This window comes from Mytilus galloprovincialis, chromosome 13 (assembly GCF_965363235.1).
Source record: "Mytilus galloprovincialis chromosome 13, xbMytGall1.hap1.1, whole genome shotgun sequence".
NCBI lineage: Eukaryota > Metazoa > Mollusca > Bivalvia > Mytilida > Mytilidae > Mytilus > Mytilus galloprovincialis.
The window spans coordinates 27,807,567-27,826,235 of record NC_134850.1 but is presented as its reverse complement, the minus strand read 5'-3'; the positions used below and the strand labels follow the sequence as shown (position 1 = coordinate 27,826,235).

The 18,669-nt window shown below is 30.9% G+C and overlaps 1 protein-coding gene across 3 annotated transcripts in view; it reads right to left on the bottom strand.

The window, feature by feature from the left end:
• LOC143057115 (uncharacterized) overlaps positions 1-18,669 on the bottom strand; it is a 60,094-nt gene that overhangs the window by 21,879 nt on the left and 19,546 nt on the right. The window contains exons 3-11 of one of the 3 annotated variants that reach the window (XM_076230356.1): positions 14,530-14,676; positions 11,104-11,373; positions 10,505-10,674; positions 8,463-8,663; positions 7,838-7,986; positions 5,812-5,937; positions 3,578-3,805; positions 1,793-1,923; positions 522-650 (exon numbers count right to left, since the gene is read on the bottom strand). In XM_076230356.1, coding sequence (XP_076086471.1) covers positions 522-650; positions 1,793-1,923; positions 3,578-3,805; positions 5,812-5,937; positions 7,838-7,986; positions 8,463-8,663; positions 10,505-10,674; positions 11,104-11,373; positions 14,530-14,676 — 1,551 coding nt within the window. Of the gene's footprint in view, positions 1-521; positions 651-1,792; positions 1,924-3,577; positions 3,806-5,811; positions 5,938-7,837; positions 7,987-8,462; positions 8,664-10,504; positions 10,675-11,103; positions 11,374-11,862; positions 12,030-14,529; positions 14,677-18,669 lie in introns of those variants that run through there. The other 2 variants (XM_076230357.1, XM_076230358.1) reach the window with 2 other exon arrangements.

Genomic DNA, 18,669 nt, shown 5'->3' with positions numbered 1-18,669 from the left:
CAAATACTTATCCAGTTTGGTGTTAACAAAACACCAAAGTTGTGAAATACAAACACGATCATTTTTCGGATGATTCCCCTTCATTTATCTATACGAGTGATTCTGGAGGCGTAAAGAGCAATGGCCTATACTCTTATGTAAAATCAATCAATAAAATTTACAGTCAATCTCCAAAGAGCTCATTTAATGGTTTTGCTCATTGTTGAAGGTTTCTCATTGACATATACTCCACGTCTCCTATATTCATATATATATTTGGTCAGATATGTTTTTCCTTAAAAAATTCTAAATTAGGCTTTGATTTTTTTTTTTGGTTTTAATTTGTTTTACATTTGTTATTTCAGGGCCTTTTATAGCTGTTATGCAGTATAGGCTTTGCTCATTGTTGAAGGCTGTTAGTGACCTATAGTTGTTAATTTCTATGTCATTTGGTCTCTTGTTGAGAGTTGTTTCATTGGCAATCATACCGTATCATCTTTTTTTTTCCATATCTGAACAAATTGATTTAAATGGTGTATTACCTTTGCCATTTGTAATCCTCATGGTATTCTTTACCGCCATATCCCGCAGTGTGGCCAGCAATGTATCGACCGCCACGCCCACCTCTGACAAAACCTCTTCCTCTAGGAAATGGAAATTTACCTCTGCCCCTGAAATACAAAATTGTATTTATTAAAAGTTCTATTTTTTTTGGTGGATTAACTGGGTTTGTTTGAACCACAAATTTAAATGTTTAACAGTATACAAATTTTCTATAGACTTGTATATAGAAAATAAGTATCAACCAACATGCTATTTTCCTTCAACCCACTAAAAATTTGTTATAACAATAAATAAGGAATCAACAGTAGATTAAAAGCCATATTGAAATTATCATTAGAGTTAGGCCTCTTTCCCCAGTACATATATTGCCAGTTTTGTTGTTGTTTGGGGGGGGGGGGGTATTCTATTTTTTTTATTTTTATTTTAACATATTGGAAAATATAAAATATATTCAACCCATCATGAAAAAAATTGTGTAACAATTTGAAAGTTTAAAAATAGTCTATAAAAATGTCAAGGCTTTATGATCCCAAAGGTTGTTTACCTGGTAGGTGAGAAAACTTGACAAACAATAACATTCTACTATATCAATCAGAATTTGCTCAAAGGTCCCTTTACATAAACGTGAATATATATTGTAAACCTGTATTCATAAATAGTTCAGACTTTTTATCGCTTCATTGTTTGTAATATAAAAAAAAAAATCTTTTCTCTTTTTATAATAACATAAATAGTTGTCATTTTGGGGTTGATGAATTTTTTACAGCTTTTTTATTCACACATACAATGACATAAATCAATCTTGAAAAGGTTACTTAGTAATTAAGACAATGAGAAATTATATAACATAGACATCAGTGTGTTCTTCATGGCTAAAATTCAGATTTGCCTGTTTGTTTCATGAACCACAAATTATTCTAATATCTATTTTAAACATACAGCCAAACTGGTCCAACAGTAAGAGTCATTCCACTTGGCAAACAAGAAAATTTAACTCCATTGTACTTTATACAAACTCAAGCAATTCTACTGTAGCATTGTACATTTTTTACTTAATGGATTTAAACACCAATTGAAAGATTTCAGAGGCCCCTAGTATTTCCTTCTAAATTGAAATAAGTCCCTCTAACATGACTTTAGTTGTTAATTTCTGTGTCATTTTGTCTCTTGTGGAGAGTTGTCTCATTGCCAATCATACTACACCTTCTTTTTTTTATTTATTCCATTTGGCAACAGATAAATGACCTACCTCTCTGGCCGCTGGGTATCACTTGTTTGTCTCTGGTAAGTTACACTTGACCTCTGTCCAGGCTTCAACTGACCAGATTTTTCCATTTTGTCATAGAAATCCGTCTGGCAGTCTCTGCTACCAAAATCAATCTGGAAAAACAAAAGAGCAAAAAATTGTAATCATCCATAACATTTTTTCTACAAGGAAAACATGGTAAATGAAGATTTTCGTAATTTTTTTAGAAACCTATATTCAATTGACAGTAAATAATATATATGTACAATTCATTACTATGGATTTGTCATTTTTCGTTTGATACCGATTTTCGTGGATTTCGTGTATACAGGTAAACCACGAATTTGAATAATCAAAATTTTCCATATAGTTCTATGCAGTGATTCAACAAAACCATGAAAGGAATATCCAATGCAAGATTTCCTCAATCCAAAAAATTGGAATCCACAAATATAAATGAATTCAAAGTAACATTATGTGCTCTAACAGTAGATATTTGTACAATTTATCAATTTAACAAATTAGTAGAATAAATATCTCTATAAGCCTAGTTCCCGGCATCACTAAATACTTTACTCAATCAAAGTCATTAACATGAAAATATACCTCTCAAACCAGGAAGATATTATCTTATTGTAATTAAAATTTGACGGAAAAAAAAATTTCCTCATTTTGATCTACATTCTGCACGATAAAATCCCACGATTTTCTTCCAAGCTCCAACGAAAACACAAAATCAATATATCTGTATATAACGCCATAAGACATACCATTCTTAAAACAAACTTACGTAACATACATTCATTAATCCTTTCTCAGCGAGATCGAAAAACACGACATTAAAATTAGATAGCTTGGCTTAGAAATGGTCTCGCTACTTATTGCTAGAAAATGGACGTTCATCAATAATTTGATCTTTGATCTCAAATGTCAGGCTTATGACAGGTGTTTATTGCAAAATACAATTATCAAGTTACTTGGTAACCATGGCAATCTAAAAGCATTTTTTTCTTAACCACTTTTCACATTTAAGATTCCAGGAAGATGTTATAACTGACAAGACACAACGGACCAAGGAAAAAAGATGAGGTTATCAAAGATCGGAGTTAGGCAATTCTCCCAAGTATTAAAATGATTTCTAACAAAAATGGAATTCTCTTGGGTATTAAAAATTATATCTACTATAAGATGTATTTTTAAAATAACAAGCTGTAATTCTTATAAAAAAAAATTGTATTTCGTATCATTGCACTTTTTGTCAAGAAGACCTGATAATTATAAAGAAAAGGTTAATTTTCTTATGTTTTCTATATTATTTGCTTTTAGAACAATTTTCTACATAATGGTAACTAGTACTAAAACAATTGCTAAATCAAACTATTAGTTCCAAAAAATCTAAATAATTGTACTACACATTAAAATTGGGGTGGTGCCATTTTCCCCCTCAAAGAAAACTCACTTGCCGAAAAAATATACATTGACTGAAGAAATGAAAGTCAATGTTACAAAACTTACCGACTCAGAAAAATGGCTTTGCCAAAAAAACTACCTGCTTTTTTGAAGAGCAGTAAAGATAAAGAGTTGATATGATGTAAGGTTGCTGTGAAAACTTTCTACTTCTCTTTTCTCTATTTACAGAAGTCTAACCAAATGTACTACAACAAGTTCACTTTTTGAAATGTGCAAACATGCTAATATCTGCGTCATTTTATCTCTGCTGGATATTTGCCTCAACAGCAATCATACCACATATCCCTATGTCATATCTATACAAGTTTGACTAATTACCTGAATTTTCTGGCCGTTTAAGATTCTATTCCTCATTTCACTGAGAGCAAACTGTGCGCTTTCTAGACTACTGAAGAAAATAAGAGCTTTGCCTCGTTCTCTGTCAATGACCATGTTAGACACTGGGCCATAGCGATTGAATTGTCTGAAGAGGAATTTCTCCTGAACAGTGTCGGCTAAGTTGTCCACCCAGACACAGTTTGTTGGCATACTCTTTCCAAAACCAAGCTGAAAAATATAAAAAATCAAACTTTAAAATTTCTTTTTGGTCAATCCTGTCTGATGTCTAAAAGGAGAAAATTGCGTAACAAAAATGATGACTAAACAAAATTGAAAAAACCTCAAATATAATAAAATGTCCATAAAATCAATATCATAAATCAGAGAATATGAAATAATCAATATCATATGATTAAATATTGGATGACAAAAATCCACTTCATGTGCATCAATAACCAAAGACATTTAACCTAGTCAGAACAGATTTTTTCATGAAATGTAACACAAGAAGGACATATAAATGCCCATTTTTTATTTACAAGTATTATATGTCTAGTAGGTGTTATCAAAGAACAAATAAATACGTCAGAAAATCATGAATAATTAGCTTGAACAGAATATGAAACTGTGGTATAGATTTCCATCCAGCGGAGACTAGCTTCGTTAAAAAATATCAATAATCCACAATAATACTTATACGGATGTACTTTCTCTAAAAGGAGAACAAATTATTTGATTTTCCAATCCATAGACAAATATTTTTTGATAATCAGATAAACCTCTGCAACAGGTTTCAGCGAGTTATAAAAGTAGAACGATCGTTAAGACTCCTGAACTAATTATTTCTTTAATACACTAAATAACTTTAATTCCATAAAAATTATAGTCACTTAAATTCCGAAATGTCATACATAATTCAAATAACAATTTTAAGCATTGTAAAATATACCACTCCTAATATTCTCCATTTTCAACAAATATCTTTTAAAAAAAAACAACAAATGTAAACTTTCTTTAAAATGCAAATGTTTTATCAACAAAGCTATCTATTGCTTTATTGTCATTAGTATGAGAAATCTTCCTGGTTTTATCTAGATCTACACACAAAACTACCGAATTACTTTTCAATATATGCATTCTCCAAATGCAGCAATGTAAAACTCATTTAGAAGTAAATCATCAGTACCTCAAATTGCTAAAATCAAACATCAATATCAAAATCCTGCATCCTGTTTTTTAATTTTTTAATAACACCAAATACAACGACCCAACAAATTACTTTCCCATGTGGTTTTTCTACCGATCGACAACTCCAAATTCTCTTAATCATCGATTATTATCTAGAAAAAATATTTGAATCGTTTCCAAACCACTTGTTTACAGGAAGTACTCTCTCTGTGACCTAAGGGGCCAACATAATAGTGGATACACATATAACTATAAACTTCCTGACAATATTAATTTTTCGTTCAGCATACAAGGACGCATTTAAAAATTACTTTTAATAAGCTTTCCTGATTTAAGCCAATAAATTAATGTTAGCTCAGGAAATACACTGCACTAATCTTACAAGCCAGTCAGTATAACGAATTCTTGTATAGATTTTTTTCTATAGGCATTATTGAAAATTCTTGTCAGACCAGCAAAAAATTCATGTAATATTCATATTATGCATTAAAGACAGGATTTTTATAACACTAACAAATCCATAGGTTTTATCTAATTCTCCAAGTATGTACATAAATCAATTCAATTACGTCTTCTCCAATATATCTCATAAGCAAAGATGAATCCCTTTATTTTATATATTGATTCGAGCGCATTCACACGTCAAGAAGGTGTGTTCCTTGCTTTTGTGTGTGCGACAAATTTGTACTTTAAAATTCATGTCAAATTAAGTTTAAAAACCTCAGTTATGTCAGTAACACAAAAAATATGAACTCTTAACAACCAGTCAAGTGAAAGTAAAATATCCTGTACCAATTTGATTTACAAATCAGGGAATCACTTGTAGATGGAAGGTTGGGTGTTTAAAATTACTCTCATCAATATAATGTTCAAAACTTCTGCATTAATCAAATTTAAGGTCCAACTTTGGCAATAAAAGTTTATAGACCTCAGACTTTCATCAATGAAATGTTCAAGAATTTTGCCTTTTACAAATTTAAGGTCCTACTTTGGTGTTAAAAGTTGATACACCTCAGACCACTATTAATTGGGACCCCAGTACGTACCTTTAATTTCATTCCTCCCATGGTTTCACCATCCAGAGCCCTTAGAGCTTTCACTACGCTCCTTATATCTGTAAACTGGATGAACGAGTAGGCTGATATTGCACCTTGTCTTTTTACATCAATGTCCTAAAAACAAAATAAAAACACAAAATATTATCATGGGGGCTAAAAGAAGTCACATAAAAATCTGCAGGAGAAAAGGTTCCATCTTTTTTTTTTAAATTCTGCTTCGTTTATGTCACAAGGATAGACCTAAGTTTGAGGATCAATAACAAGAGAAAATATGTATTTATATTTTACTATCATTTATGGACTAAAGGTCTTTCACAAATCTTCATACTAAATGTAGGTTGACCGTAAAAGATATTCATTTAATCTGGCAATTTTCAAAGTATCAAACTTTTTTATTATGTTCTTCATTAAAAGAATTCATTTCTATTTTTTGTACTCTTTTTTTCAACTTAACATTTTATTATTTTGAATTTGTTTTCCTTTCTGACAATTTTTATTGTTTATCATAAATACTACCTTAAATAAATATCCTGTTACGTGGTTACAACTTCATAACTAATTTATTATTGTTACTCATGACTACTTTATTTTACTAAGAAGGTTCATTAATTCAAAATAACATCCTGAACTATTTTTAGTCTTAAATTTAAGCTTAAAAGCCAAAAAACAGATCCTATTTATCATAGTTTAGCAATTTTATCAGAAAACTAATAAAATATTTATAAAAATGTCACAAGTTTATTCCTATTTGTCCCACAGCATATAGAAATAAGTCAATTCAGTCATTCCAATATCATTTAAATTCATATTAAACTCATAACTTATATTAAATGAACCATAAATGTATATCATGTATATATATACAAAATTCATAACCCATGAAAATTGTCTTTAATTATTAAAATATCTGTATTCGTCTATCTTAACCTAAGCTATGAGATAACAACAAAAATTAGATTCAAGGTCTTTTCATGTTTCGAAGTAAAATTTCATTATCTTAATTTCATTTCACTGTGATTTGACTTATTCATTTCAATTTTGACATGTAAGCGGAAACTTTCTAAACAATGTACAAATTAGCACTGAACTGGAAATCAGTGTTCATCCAGTCATAATTGTGTTTTTAGGTCTTCCATAATACATTGAATACAAAAGAACACGCTTTTTGTGTTTGACTTCATTTTTTATGTTTAATTCCTGAGACATGGCTTTGTCAGCATTTTTTTTTTTAATGGCTACCTTTTAAAAAATTTGGCAACCATCAAAATCTCATCCCTTCTGGCCATAAATGGGTAATCAATTCACTAAACAATATTTTATTAATGCATTAATTTTAAATCCATTAGATCAAAACTGGAAAGACCGTGATTTATAATCAAATCAAAATTTTGATACATAAATCAAAAATCTTTATAAAGTTATCGCTAAATTTTAAGATCCATCAGAACATAACATTCTTTGGTCCAATCTTAAGGATCAATATTCAACCCAGTCTTTATTCAGGCAAAATACACTTTAACTTTCAACATTTCATTTTAAATGAAAATCTAGCACACTTTAGAATTTCCTTAGAAGCCATACATTGATCATATACAATACAAGTTGTATAAAGGCGTAAAACTCAAACATTTTGTGTCAAACCTAGACAGCAACCGATTTCGCACTTCTTTTGAATATTGCTAGACTTTGGTCCAATAATGAATTAACTTATCTGAATCAAACTGCATTCACATTAATTCAAATTATTCCTTTGTTTGAACAAGTAACCTGGACTTTTATTCAAGGACAGTATTTTAGCATTTAGTTATTTCTAGTTGATTTGAGTCCATCTTTTCATGATTTTATAAATGGGTTGTTCATTAGGTATAAACATGATAAAGAAAATCCGAAGTTTTCTACACTTGATACAATTTATAATCCCTTTCCTTTTTTTCCTAGTGGTAACAGTTATTTGATAAATTGCTGTCTATAAAAGTTGGTGTACAATGTTGGTGTACACAAAAATTCAACCTACCAGAATATCTCCATATTTAGAAAACATATCCTTCAGTTCTTCCATGGTGATTTCTTTCTCCAGATTACCAACAAATAATGTCCTCGTGGCTTTAGGGTGGTGCTCATCCAGCTCAGCTTCTGGGGGACGGAATTCTGCGTCATCAACATCTAAAATTATATAATATAGAAATATGGAGGTGTGGTATGATTGCAAGTAAATAAACTATCCAATAGATCTCAAATGAAATGGATGCAAACAGCTAAAGGTCACTGAACAGCCTTTAACAATGAGCAAAATCCATACCATATAGTCAGCTATAAACAGACCCGACCAGTTTTGGGTTCATAATTATTGGTGGGGTACAAATTTTCATTTTAAAAAATACAAATTTCTCAAGAGATTGTATGCAAACATTGGCAAAGTCAAGTATGCATGAAACAAAACCTTTCCTCAAACCATGAAAATTGAAACAAAAGAAAATAAATGAATTAAAAGTCATTCAGAATAAGAATGTTCTTCTAATTCATTTTTTAAGAAGAATTTTCCCGAGAAGATTTCAAATAAAATCAAGCAATTTACTGAATCTTCCAAATGAAAAATAGTAATTTTGACCTCCACCAAATCCATGCTATTGATAACATACCTATGCCCTCATGCTCCGATACTCTGATATTTGCACCAAAGAATCTTTTGTCCTGAGAGGCAACATTTGCTTTACGAGCATCTTCCGACTTTTTGAAGCTGACGATAGCGTACCGACCATCCCCATTTCCTGAGATCTGCACAGCATTAACTTTCCCATACTTTTTATACTCATGGAAAAGTCCATCTCGTAAGCTGGTGTCTGTAAAATGAAAAGAAATGATATAATATGGAATACAGTGTAGAGTTTCAAATTTAAAATTAAAATCATGAAAGGTCCTTCTTCAGTAAGTCAAAGGTTGTGTATAAAAGCACAGTGTAGCAAATGGGAGCCCTTTTACTTAGTGTGAAAATTCAACTTTAATTATATAGACTTTGTAATTAGAATGTCACCTGCAAGAAAAGAAAGGTCCCAGACCTTAGACCCAAAATATCATTAACCCAGTCTGAAGACAGTATTATTGAAGCAAAAACGGTAGAGAAGGGTTAAATGCAATTTCTCATTTTAAAATCAACTTTAACTGAAATGAAGTTACTGAAACAAATACAAAAGTCTTTCTCAAGCCTAATATCTGTAATTTTTCTTAATAATTAAAAGGACTGATTTTTATGCTGTACAAGGAAAGGCAAACATTGGAGATTTTTGGTTTCTTTTGTGTTAAATGTAACAATTTCTAGCATACGATTTGTTTCGTGTTTGTAAAATTTATATAAAGAAATATCCCAGTTTGACATAATGGTAACTTTTTATATTTTTTATAATCTTTCAACTTATTTTGCCTTCAGTCCATTGTAAATTTTGACATTAATCTGTATTACTCATGTGCAAAATACATATATAAAATACACATGTCCTCCTTGACAAATAAGTAGCTTATTTACATATACATTAATTCCCTTCCAACTTTAAACATACATAATCTGAATAATCCATTAAGATGTCTTCCCTGTAGTGAACCTCAATAATTAATATTCTTACTACATGCCAATTTCCTTGCCAAAAAATGAGAAAAAAATAGATCCCCCACCAGAACCTTAACATTCTATGCCAATTATTTCCCTGTTGAACAAAAACACTTCTAGCCCTGAGCTTGTCTCTGTATTTAACAGATGTACTAGGTCTTGGCAAAGATTCAGGTTTTTAAATATGTTCTACTAAGGAAAAATGTATCTTATTTTAAGTACCTGTTCAAGATAGTCTAACAACAAACAAGGCTTTAATACAAGAGGATTTATATTTCTCCGTATTATCATAAACAACATTTGAAAACAAAATTTCTTTATGTAAATTTTTTTTTAGAACTGGAACATGTAGAAACTATTTGTAAAGATCAGATACATCATAAAATCCATCAAAAGAATTTAACTTCTAACTCACACAACACCTCAAACCCAATTTGTCTAATTTCTTTCTGCATAAATCTATTTAATTCCCCCAATAAAACTGTAATTTCATACCAGAGTATTATGTGATGTTTGCATTTCTGCCTAAAAAGTGACTTAATTTTTGCCTGTAATATAATGCATTTCATCATGTATTGAAACCTGATTAATTGCCTCATTAATCTTACATTACACCATATGTATTGCCTATTTGCATTCTAATTTCTGAATTGACATTAAAAGATCTTCAAAGTTTACTGTGCCATAAAGGTCATACATTTATTAGTAAAATGTGTTGTCCTTGATAGACAACAGTTACATAGGATGAGACAAACATCATGTCCCACCTGACCTGCTTGTCCAAAATTCTACCGGACAAGTAAATATATTTTAACTTCTTGTCCAGGACACTTTATTTCTGTAATAGCACAAATAGCAAAATAAATCCTTTAAAAGTCTTCTCCTAGAAAAGACAGGTCCCTGACCTTTGACCCACACAGATTTGAACCATGCAAGCAAATGCATGTCATCTCAAAGATATTTTACTGCAGTATAAATAGGGAGTAACTAGTGTGAGTAGAGATTAACCGTAGAATAATTAGGGAGTAACTGCAGTATAAGAGGGTGTAACTGTAGTATAAATAGAGAGTAACTACTTACCACTAGATCTGCCAGGAAGGTTGGTTATTCTAATACCATGTGGGCGACCTCCTCCCTCTGTAGTTTCTGTGTTGTCACTGCCTATAGATTCTTGTGACCTTGACCTCCCTGACTTGACCTGTGACCCTGTGGACGGTAATTTGGATCTGCCTGCACGAGAACCACTCCTGCTGCAAAACATGACTGGATTGTAACACCATATTTATTTTATACACAAATTTCACTGCAGTAAGTTATTTAATCAATATTTTTTTTAAATATCAAAGATAACTTTTGAAAGAAATGAAAATCCCTTACCCGATTCAGTAGCTCCTATCAAATATTCACCTTTAATTACCAAGGACAATGATACCAAAATACACATTATTGACTTTTCCATAGGTGTCTTCCTTCTAATATACATGTTCTTTACTATTTTGTTACAAAACCATAAGATATCTGTGTATGACCTATTAATTGCCCACATTTAACAAAGAAAAACAGGCATTTTGACATAATTTTAAAGTCAATGAAAATTAATAATAGGTCACAAATACTTATTTTTGATGCACAAGACTACATTTAATATACATACAAACAAAAGCATTTGCTGTACTTACCTTCCAGATTTTGACCTTGACCTGCTGCTGTCTGAGGACGAATCACTATAGCTACTACTTGAACTTGAATCTGATGACCCCGACCTTGAACGACTAGTAGAATTTGATTGCTTTCGCTTCATTTTTGGACTTTTTCTGCTTGTCTGTGATGTTGATCTTGCAGGTGATTGTGGAGGTCTTGGCTTTTCAAAGGCATCTCGATCGCTCGATGAATTTGACCTGTGACCTTCTCCAAATCGTCTACCAGCTGTCCATTGGTGATGTCCTCCCCTAAAACAAGACAAAATACAATTTTCATAGCTGTGTATTTCCTTTTAACAACATCGTAAACATTTGACTCACAAGTATCAGGACACTACAACAGTAACATGTACATCTAGACTACAGTACTTAAATATTGTAAGTTCAGAATTAAAATGTTTTAATGAATGAAAAAAAATGCAACTTGGCATACAATCCATTTAAGTTTTCAAGTTTATTCTTCTTTTTTTTTAAATTACGATTCAATTTTTGAGTATATATATTGTTTCCCAATTTTCAGGTATTTATGTATACATTTTTTTTTATGTATATCTGCCTTACATTGTTTCATGCATATTTCACAAAAATCTATTATTTCCATTGCAAATTCCATGAATTCTTTCATTCCAATTATAACACAAGGTTACTTTAAATAACAACTCATAAATTATTTCCGACAACATTAAAATATATCTTTTACTGGTATCGAAAAAAAAACTACACCAAAAGAATACCTACTCGAGGATTGTTACGGCCACTGACATGTCACATTACATTCAATATGTGCAAATAACTCCAAAATATCGGTTGACAGTTCACATAAAGTTAAACAGCTTGCATTGCAATTATCCACATATTTGACCATTTATGCATGAAATATTCTTCATTTTTCTATAATCCTTGAAACCATGATACAAATGTATATAACCACATTTTAATGAGAAAATCCAACTTATTATGAGTAAAAAAAATACCTTGTGAAAGAACTTTAAAAGTTCACGGTCCAATGGTTTCTAACGCCTGATTTAAGCCTATCTCTGAATTAATTTTACCGAGTGTGAAAGCAAAAACCTGTTTACTCAAATTCTGTATTGACAGTTAGAATTTAAATTAGCTTAAATTCAATGCATCTATTTTAATTCAATCATTCGACACAATTCTAACAAAAGACTGGCCTGGCACATACATTAAACCTTATACAAATGAAATAAAATTGTTAAAAGGCTACGATTCAGGATTGAAGAGAAAAAAGCCAATGTTAGATATCCAAGCTCATTGAGAGATCTGAAAGAATCCTGCTAAAAATATCTATTCCCACAAAAGATGTGTTTGTTCACAGACGCTGAATAAAATGATAACACACATTTTTGAATGCAATTAAATCAATAGCACATCCCTTTCAATAGCAGTAAGTTGAAATAGGAGGTGATATGAATTGTTTGGAGAATACCAAAAAAAAAAAATATGCATGAGAAAAAAGTTTGTGGAAATGTAGATTTCAGCTTCAAGCAAGCATTTAATTTATATAACAGAATTATAATATGAAATCCACCATCAGTGATTCTGCAAGCATTGATCTATATATACAATCCTTGAAAATAATTAGGAAGAAAAATTCCCCTCATCAAATTGGCTTTCCTCATGACAACGTTAGTGATTTGGCAAATTTCCTTCTTCGTAGAACTTGGCTTCCTATCCTCCGACACAGAAGGTTATCAAATGCTATTGAGGCTTAATTACACACTGTAAGTGTCAGAAAAACCAGAAATATTACAATTTTTTTGCTTCCACATGTCAGATTATATTTTTGAGTCAGCATTCCATAATCTTCAACATACCACCTCAGTGTTACAAGTTATTGGAAATCCATACCCGATGCAGCGTATTCTGTCGCTACCATTATAACTTCACTGATTACGTTACTGATGACTTGTCATTTCAGAAGGATTGGAATAATCTGCTTCTTCCACGGACGGTCTTCAATATTGTATAATTCATTAAAAATAAAACCATACCTTTAATAGGACCAATTTAATGTTTCTCTCCAACAGAACATTTGGCATTTGTCGATCATTGAAGACATGTGGGTTGAAATTCTGCAGAATTTATTTCTTTTTATTGTCAAAAGAATTATATTTCACTGTGGAAATTAATCTTTCTGTCGTTATGACATTGAGTTGTTTTTTCCAACAGATAACTTCTCAGAAAAGCCTTTAAATGGTTATTTTATTGAATCCATTGTAATGAACTGCCCAACCTTTTAGTCTTTAAATGCATTTATATACGGGAAGTTAAGCTAAATTCAGGAAAATGTTTTTTTGTGTGATGAAATATATGTCTGGCTATACTGTACATCAGAGATGAATAGGTACAAATCAAAAAGTAAGTATCTCCCAATAATGGCATGTTCCATTGGAAAATAATTTGTCAGAAAGTGCAGGGGACAAATTATAACTGAGTTTTGCTGGCAATGTGTAAAACTTGTTTGACATGAAATGTACACGACGTCCATTACGTATACATTAAAGGATAGGTTTTGTATCTGATGATTATTCAAAGATTCAGAATATAGAATAACACCCTCACAATTAAATCTCAGAACTAGTGGAAACTCGTTTGATCTATTTTTATTAAAATTAACACCAAGTTGACTTTTTCTGGTTAACTCTTTGTGAAAAGCTAGACAGAAGTTTCTAATTTGAACTTTGAAATTTATTGACACAGCCTCTCCAGATCCGTACAAAGCTGTATATAGTTTATACATCTACATAGCTTAAAGCCAAAGGCACGATTATTATCATACATTTTCATGAATTGCAAATTTGTGGCCACTCATCATTTTGTCATAAAATGTATGTCTTAAAGCCTTTCTAAGTAACTCACAAGGATTTAATCTTGTCATACTTAAATGCAAAATGATAAAACACCATATCTAATGATTCTTGACAACCTTTTGCTGTATAAGTCTCCGTCAAAATATTCAAAAGTGAACATACAGAACAAAGCTTACAGGAAATCAATGATCATGTCATGATCCGAATTGAGAACTCAGAGACCGCTTGTCAAATTTGTATGCAAAATTCTTATTCGGCAATCTTATCTATCTATTGAACGGCAGCCATACTTGCAACTGACTCAGTAATGAGGCCTTGTCGGATCAATGTCATCTACCACATAGCAATTATTCAGATGGAAACGGAAAGTGCTGCAAGCCATTTAATATCCTTCCACTACTTCTTTTTGGTAGATTTGTTCTCAACAAATCTTAACAACTCACATAAGACATAAACCTATTTCACTCATAAATCAATCATAAAGGGTTTGCTCATTTGTAATAAAAGTGGTTATTATTGTTTGTCCTGCAACTAATAATTAATGAAAATCGATTCAAATTTCCTTATTTACCTGTCAAATTGTTTAAATCCTCCTCCACGTGGTGGAAATCGATCACGAGGCCTGCCTCGTTGGTATTCCTCTGTGTACCCTGTATTATACTGTCCCAACTGGCTGGAATAATAGTCCCTCCCTTCATACACTTCACCATCTTCAGGCCTAAAAAAAGAAATAAAATAGGGTTATGATGGTTCTACCTATATTTGCTACATTTAAGTCTAAAGAATAAACAAATACATCATCAAAATAGGATATTTTTTTTTAAATAGATCAATAATGTTTTAATGGGTTTTCGGGGTTGCTTGCAGATGTAAGCTCTGATCTTTTTCTTAATTAAAATACTGTTAATTCAAAGTTTTATGATTTCATCCCTACTGAGGATTCATTATATTATTTTTAGTTTGGTACCATTTTCTGTGTATATTGTATATTTCATGGTCTCTGAAGAAGTGGACATTTAAAAGAATTTTAAGTATATAACAAAATTCAAATTTCATAAAAGATTGTATGTAGGATTTTTTTCTCAAGTGCTGATACATAGGCTGATCCAGGGGGTCCCGCCCCCCCTCCCTTTCGTGGGAAAAATTTGGTTGATTATATAGGGAATCACTGAAGCATGACTGGAGAGGGCGCCCCCCCCCCCCCCCCCCCCCCCCCCCCCTTTATGAAAAGTTCTGGTTCCGCCACTGTGATACACTGAGGCCAGGTTTTAAAAGTTCTTTTTACATGTGTATCTGCAGCACTGACAGTTTTATCAGTACACAAATATCTGCAGCATTGACAAACTTGTGATATTCTATGTAGAAAAAAGAAGAAGTACATGTACCTATGATATATAGATATATTTAACCATCTCTATATGGAGAGACGAAATACATGGCTAAATTTTGAACATATTGTCACAAGCAAATGTCATCACAATTTGAATACAGCCAGAGGACAAAAGGTCATACATTTATAAATTGCTTGTAATTTCTATCATAAAAGAACAGTTAAATGCTGAAGGTCAAAAATAACTATGGGAAAATACAGCCAGTAAAAAGGTCATGTAATGAATATTTAAGAAATGTTTAACCATAAAAAGTAAACAATATGCTAAATATATGAATTCATTATACAGAGCTTGTCTCATAATCATAATACTAAAATTAAAATATTCTGATTAAATTTTAAACATCTCTTTGAAGATTTTTATGAAGAAAAAATAGTACAAACTTATTCTTCATTTCCAAATAATCATAATATTAAACAAGTCGCATTCTATCAGTTTTAGTATATTAGGACAAAATTTGACTTAAAAATAAATGCAGAGCCTTTAGATCCTCCACACACAAAAAAACCAACACAAATAGGTTATGGGCTACAAGGAGATGGCTTTACAAAAAGATATAAAGTAGATAACGGCTTTTCCAAATTTGAATTCCTTTGTATTTAACGCAGACACTCAGGGCTGAATTCATTATACAGTCGATAAAAAAATATTTATACATGAATTCATTTCTTTTTCTTTTAGAAAACCATTCTAGTTATTTGCTTGGCTCGATCAATCTACATCATATTGAAATCTGTCTTTTTTTTCCTTTTAAGAAAAAACTGTTCTCTCTTTAAAAAATTTACATAAGTGTATTTCTATTATAAAGGGCAGGAAATGTTGTCCTACAAGTCATTACTCTTGTGTGCAATCTTCCAGATGAATAAAAAACTCATTAATCAGAATATTTTTATCAAATTATCTGACAAGAAATTTTTTATTAACATATTTACATATTCACACAAGTGAAGTTTCAAAATACACAGGTCCAAAGTCTAAACTTGTTCTTAATCTGAATGTGTTGACAAAACTTCCTTGTCTAAACAGTATTTTGAGACGGCCCCCATATCTTCAGGATCACCTATCTCAAATTTCTTGTCAAGGTAAAAAGTCCATACCATCCTACATTCATTTAACTGAACAATATCTCTGCTGTCTGAACATTGATAATGACTGAGTGTTTTTATCTAAAAATCTCCATGGTTACTACATTTATATTTGTATAATGTGGCCTCAAGGGTTTTGTACTTGAAACACAAAAGCCAGTCTACCATACAAAAGCTAGTATTTAAAATGAAATGTGAAAATTTTTACAAAAGATATTATAGGTATTTTGTTTGTGAAAAACATGGTATTGGTGATAATTCCTTTGTGAACATATTGATTTTCTTATAGGAAAGCTTAAACTGTAAACAACAATGCCATAAAAGGATTGACACAAAGCGTGCAAGATCAAACTCAGAATAAAATTTGACAGATGGTTTCTGAAAAACAACACAAAGAGCATGAGACATGCTTCAAAGACAAAGCAATTTTTTTTTTTGGATGAACTAACTTAAAACAAAAACCTTTTGTTACATTGTTCAAAACATCTTCATCCCAGACAAATAAATCCGTCCTGAATCGACAAAGAATTGAAATATACACAAAATACAGGAAATGTCTAAGCATTTGATCAAGGAAGTTATGATTTTCACTATTTCTCATAAATAATTGGGTATTTGACATTACTACTTCCTTCATTGTATGAATGGATATTTTAAGAGAATCTATTTCATTTCATCATGTTTATTTGAATACTCCAGTATGGGAGAATCCTGAATTTCAATAAATGTTATATATTTATTGAACATGTTGAATATATGAGGCCAAAGACTGGGAGAACAAGAATGAAATTCTAATTTTGAAGGCTGTATTATTTATTTATCTTCAAAAGTTTATTTTTAGTTTTTTGTGTTGCTGAGTTTTTCATTCATTTTACTGTTTTTGTGTTTGTGTGAAAATAATGTATAGCTTTTCATAAGTCAGTCTGTCCAACATTTTGGTGTCTGGTTTTTTTTCTCAAACACTATATATATTATATTCTGACTATTGACATATCCTGCAGTGCATCATTATAATTTTAAAGTATAGAATATATAATCTAACTCATATGATATAGAGTAAATGTTATATAATTCATTTTTTTTTCTTAATTCTATGACCGAGTCCATATAAACTGATGATTAAATAGCTACTACATGTATTTAATTACTGATGTCAAATACTAGAGCTTTAGAAAAGCAGCTTATTATAATATACATGTATTCACACTCACACAAGAAACATCTGCCGATGTGTGAAATATTGGATATGTGTTGGTAACAATTCTGGACATATGGCTTGTTTATAGCAGATACTTAGTGTTACATGAATAAAGAATCAGCTACTATAGTGGTTTTACAAACTGAGAAAGATTGCTTTAATGGTCTGTCACTTGTGTTTTAAATCTTCCATAAACAGATTAGGGATTAGTGATCACTACATAATGAGTATAAGATTTATCCAAATAATGAATTATCAATCTAAAAGTAGTCCCGCAGTTTCAAAACTGTTCAACTGAATTTGTATTATCTCTATATAAGAAATTGGGAGGAAAAAGTCATTTCTAGTTTAGTAGATGTTTCTTTCTGCAGCAAATTCTGCTTTAGATTTAGAAATACACAAACTTCGCCCTTTGTTGTCTAGCATTTTGTAAGTTTATATAACATGTGTGTATTGTCTTTTGTGTATTTATGATATTTATAGGAGCGATCTGATTGTATTAGATTTTATGCAAATAAATATTGTATATCATAAACTAATATCAATAACTTTTATGAGTTTTCTTGTGTACTTTTCAGTTCAAAGTCAAAAGTATACATGTATATACAAATCTTTATTTCAAAGTTATTATGAGATTCTATTACCACAAATCAAATGAAATTTTGAGATGTCCCCTCAACAATTTTTTATGGCAAGACCCTACATGAAGAATGAAGATTATAATACATTTGCAAAGCTTCTATAAATATTTTTCAATACCTGCCAAACCTGTTTTCACAAAGCATTTAATTAAACTAATATTTAATCTTTTAAAAGTACAGATTATATTAAATGAATATGTCCAATTAAACGAGTAAGGTAAATGTTTAATGGTTTGAAGTTTTATATTTTTTTAATTTCCCTTTTAGTACCTCTTTTATGTATATTGATTTTGGAAGCCTTCCAAGAACTGACTAATGTGAAATGAAATTTAACATGTCTGGGTCACCTGTTTATTTCTGACAAGATGAAATTTACAGTGTTATCAAACCAGAAAG